The sequence below is a fragment of the Lipotes vexillifer genome, unplaced genomic scaffold (genome assembly GCF_000442215.2).
Source record: "Lipotes vexillifer unplaced genomic scaffold, Lipotes_vexillifer_v1.1 scaffold1503, whole genome shotgun sequence".
NCBI lineage: Eukaryota > Metazoa > Chordata > Mammalia > Artiodactyla > Lipotidae > Lipotes > Lipotes vexillifer.
In genome coordinates, this window is record NW_006772915.1 from 618,548 (window position 1) to 622,957 (window position 4,410).

Below are 4,410 nucleotides of genomic sequence, written 5' to 3' on the forward strand. Positions count from 1 at the left end.
AGCGGCAGAAAGAGCTGGAAGAAATTTATATGTTGCCTCGAATTCGGAGTTCCACTAAAAAGGTGATCAAGTAACATGAAAGATATGGAAGTATTGATACTTCTTATTTTGTTCACCTTATGTTGTTGTCCGGATGTAGAGGGTTCCAGGGCAGAGTTATAGGAAACCTAGCAGAGGGAAATGGAAGAATGCACAAGGCTTATGTGCATGCCTATGAGCTATTTGATCTTTGCAGATTGGCTCTTTGTGAGATGGCTGGACAGGATTTGAGTTTGACGGAAGTTTACATTTTGCCCTTGAGATTAGAACCAGTAAGTCTAAGAGTTTGGTTCTAATTGGCAAGGCCTTTGACTTGCAGAGTCAAACCTCTTCACCTTTAAGTGTTTGTTTATAGCACTTGGCATAAATACTTAGTAAGAGATTATATAAAGGTGCTTCAGTTTACAAAGCTCTATCATAGGCACTATCTAATTTGATTTTTGCAACAACATTTAAGCAGATAGACTGTTTTATTATCCAGTTGTTGGAGATAACAGACTCAGGTTTGTCTGAGATCCTAGTAAATCAGTATTAGCTAATAGTAGCTATCGTTGAGTATTCCCTGTATGTCAGGCATAAGTTAGTGCTTTTCCACTTACTGACTCATTTAATTCGTATGAAAACCCTGTATTATAGGTGCTATTGTCCCCATTTTACAAATGGAAAACAAAGGCATGAAGAAATAAAGTAATTTGCCCAAGGAAGTAAACATGAAGCCACAATCCAAATATTTTTATTCCAGTGTACTTAATGACATTACAGTATGTCTCTGGCAGAGTGACTATCCCAAGCAGGTCTTCTTTCATCACATGCCATCTGCCTCCTTCTTTCTTAAAGGGAAATTGACTTGCCTGATACGATGGGAAGTTCTGAGTATTAAGGAGTTAAGATGGGCTGGTCTTAGTCCTTAGATCTCTTATGTGACTTTGCCTTTTCAGGCTCAGACAAATGACAGTGACTCTGATACTGAGTCTAAGAGGCAGGCCCAGAGATCCTCTGCCTCTGAGAGTGAGACAGATGACTCTGATGATGACAAGAAGCCCAAGCGCAGAGGGCGCCCCCGAAGTGTGCGGAAGGACCTCGTGGAGGGATTCACTGATGCCGAGATCCGGAGGTTAGTGGGGGCACTGCTCTCCTTCCCCCTCACATTTGGAAGGACATGCTGTAAGCCTCAGGTTGATGGATCCCTGACATTGATGACAGGGAGGTCAGAGGAAGGCAAGGGGGACTGAGTCATGCTCCAAAGGCCCCAGGACGATTCTCCCTTCTCCAAGGTTTTCCTCAGTTGAGCTCTTTCTTTTTGTTTACTTCTTGTTCTGGGTTCTGAACATTTCACAAAGAAAGTCCAGCCAAGAGGAAAGAGGCTGTTGGAGGTAAACTTGGGCTGAAACTTTCTTTTTTGTTTTTATTGAAGAATATTAATAAAAACATACATACATATGTATCAATGTATATAAAAGGAATGGTATAAATATAAAAAATTAAAGTAGTACAGATAACCCCAGTTTACTTTCCATCAGTGTTAGTGCTGATATCAGTTTGGTGTATTAGTATATACAACATACTGTTCTGCAGCTTCTTGTCACTTATAATCAATTTTAGGCATCTTTCTATGTCAGTACTCATTACACATTTGTTGGTGTCTGATTCACACCCCTTTTCCCTCCAGAAAAATCTAAAATTATTGCTTCCAAACCACTTTTCCCCTAGCTGCCATGTTATGTTTTTTAAAAGCTGAAGAAGGTAGAAAATATGAAAATGATTAACTTTATGGTCTAACCCAAATTTTAACTATTATCAAATAGTCCTTTTAGGTCAGTATTTGAAATCACAAGTTCTTTGTGATTCCACAAGGTCCCACTAAATGTTATACCTGTTCTTTTATTCTTTCTTTGTTTAATTTATTATGGAAAAATGTAAATGTATACAAACATTGATAGAATATTAGCGCACCGCCTCCCCGGGTATTATTTTAACCATTATGAGTTTGTAGTCAATCTTGTGTGTGTGCCATATTTCTATTTTCCCTTACCCTCAGTGTTATTTTGAGAAGGATGTATATTCTGGTGCAGTTGAGTGGAGTGTCCTATAGATGTTTTTTAAGTCTATATGGTTTACTATTGTTCAGATCTTCCATTTCCTTATTGATCTTCTGCCTGATCTATCCATTATTGGAAATGGGGTATTGAAGGCTCTGTTATTGCTGTATTGTTTATTTCTCCCTTCTGTTCTGTCAGTTTCTGCTTTATATGTTTTGGGGCTCTGCTGTTAGGTGGGTATGCTTTATAATCTGTTGTCTTGATGAATTGACCATTTTCTCATTGTAAAATGTCCTTCTTTGTCTCTAGTAACAATTTATGTCTTAAAGTTTATAACTTGGTTAGATATTAGTGTAGACACTCCAGCTCTCTTTCGGTATTGTATGTGCAGTATCTTCCTTTTTTATTTCAATCTATTTGTGTCTTTGAATCTAGCTTGCAACTCTTGTAGGTAGTATATAGTTAGATGTTTTTAAAAAATCCATTCTATTGATCTCTTCCTTTTGATTGAAGTCTTTAAACCATTTACATTTAATGCAGTTACTTATAAGATAGAATTTATGTCTGCATTTTGCTGTTCTTTTTTTATGCCTTGGGTCTTTTTTGTTCCTTTATTCCCCCATTACTGCCTTCTTTTGTATTACATATTTTTTAGTATACTCTTTTAATTCTCTTGTTCCTTTTATACTTTAAAAGTTATTTTCTTAGTGGTTTCCCTGGAGATTATAATTTTTTTTAATTAATTAATTAATTAATTTATTTTTGGCTGTGTTGGATCTTGGTTTCTGTGCGAGGGCTTTCTCCAGTTGCGGCGAGCAGGGGCCACTCTTCATCGCAGTGCGCAGGCCTCTCACTGTCACGGCCTCTCTTGTTGAGCACAGGCTCCAGACGCGCAGGCTCAGTAGTTGTGGCTCACGGGCCTAGTTGCTCCGCAGAATGTGGGATCTTCCCAGACCAGGACTCAAACCCATGTCCCCTGCATTAGCAGGCAGATTCTCAACCACTGCGCTACCAGGGAAGCCCCCTGGAGATTATAATTTAATGTTTTAACTTAGAACAGTTTAGTTTGGACTAATACCACCTTAATTTCAGTGGTGTTCTAAAACTTTACTCCAGTTTAGGTACATTTCTTCCCCCTCTTTTGTGCTTTATTGTCACACAGATTATATCTTTATATTTTATAAGCCCACCAACACAGTTTTGTAATTATCGCCTTATGCAGTTGATAGTTAAAATCATTTAGGAGAAGAAAAGAGTTACTGACAAAAATACATATACACTGTCTTTTTATCTACTTAGTCAGGTATCCTCCTGAGGCTCTTATTTATTCATGTGGATTTGAGTTATTGTTTCATGTCTTTTCACTTCTGCCCAGAGTACTCTCTTTAGTATTTCTTTTAGGGCAGGGCTGCTAGCAACAAATCCTGTCTTTTTATTTATCTAGGAATGTCTTAATTTCTCCTGTGTTTTTGAAGGCTAGTCTTTATTCTTTTTCTGTCTTTCACATTGGATAATCTCAATTGACCTTTTTCTTTTTTTTTTTAAACGCATCTCTTGTTGTTGTTGGTTTTTTTTAAATTTATTTTCGGCTGTGTTGTGTCTTCGTTGCAGCAAGCTAGGGCTACTATTTTAATTAATTAATTTATCTTTGGCTGTGTTGGGTCTTTGTTTCTGCGTGAGGGCTTTCTTTAGTTGCGGCGAGCAGGGGCCATTCTTCATCACGGTGCACGGGCCTCTCACTGTCGGGGCCTTTCTTGTTTTGGAGCACAGGCTCCAGACGCGCAGGCTCAGTAGTTGTGGCTCACGGGCCCAGTTGCTCCGCGGCATGTGGGATCTTCCCAGACCAGGGCTCAAACCCATGTCCCCTGCATTGGCAGGCAGATTCTCAACCGCTGCGCCACCAGGGAAGGAGGGCTACTCTTCATTGCGGTGCGTGGGTTTCTCATTGCGGTGGCTTGTTGCAGAGCATGGGCTCTAGGTGCGTGGGCTTCAGTAGTTGCAGCATGTGGGCTCAGTGGTTGTGGCACGTGGACCCTAGAGCGCATGGGCTTCAGTAGTTGCAACGCACGAGCTTAGTTGTTCCTCGGCATGTGGGATCTTCCCAGACCAGGGATCAAACCTGTGTCCCCTCGATTGGCAGGCAGATTCTTAACCACTGTGCCACCCGAGAAGTAAGTCCCTCAGTTGACCTATCTTTTAACTGATCTTTTTCTTCTGTTAATTCATATCTAATCCTGATCCTCTCTAGTGATTTTTTTCATCTTAGTTATTGTACTTTTCAACTTCAGAATTTATATATATATATATATATATATTTTTTTTTTTTTTTTTT

At 39.4% G+C, this 4,410-nt stretch overlaps 1 protein-coding gene across 1 annotated transcript in view; it reads left to right on the forward strand.

The window, feature by feature from the left end:
- The window catches only part of CHD2 (chromodomain helicase DNA binding protein 2), a 123,389-nt gene that overhangs the window by 78,402 nt on the left and 40,577 nt on the right, over positions 1–4,410 (forward strand). Inside the window, exons 26-27 of the mRNA XM_007447938.1 lie at positions 3–62; positions 978–1,153. Coding sequence (XP_007448000.1) covers positions 3–62; positions 978–1,153 — 236 coding nt within the window. The remainder of the gene's footprint in view (positions 1–2; positions 63–977; positions 1,154–4,410) is intronic.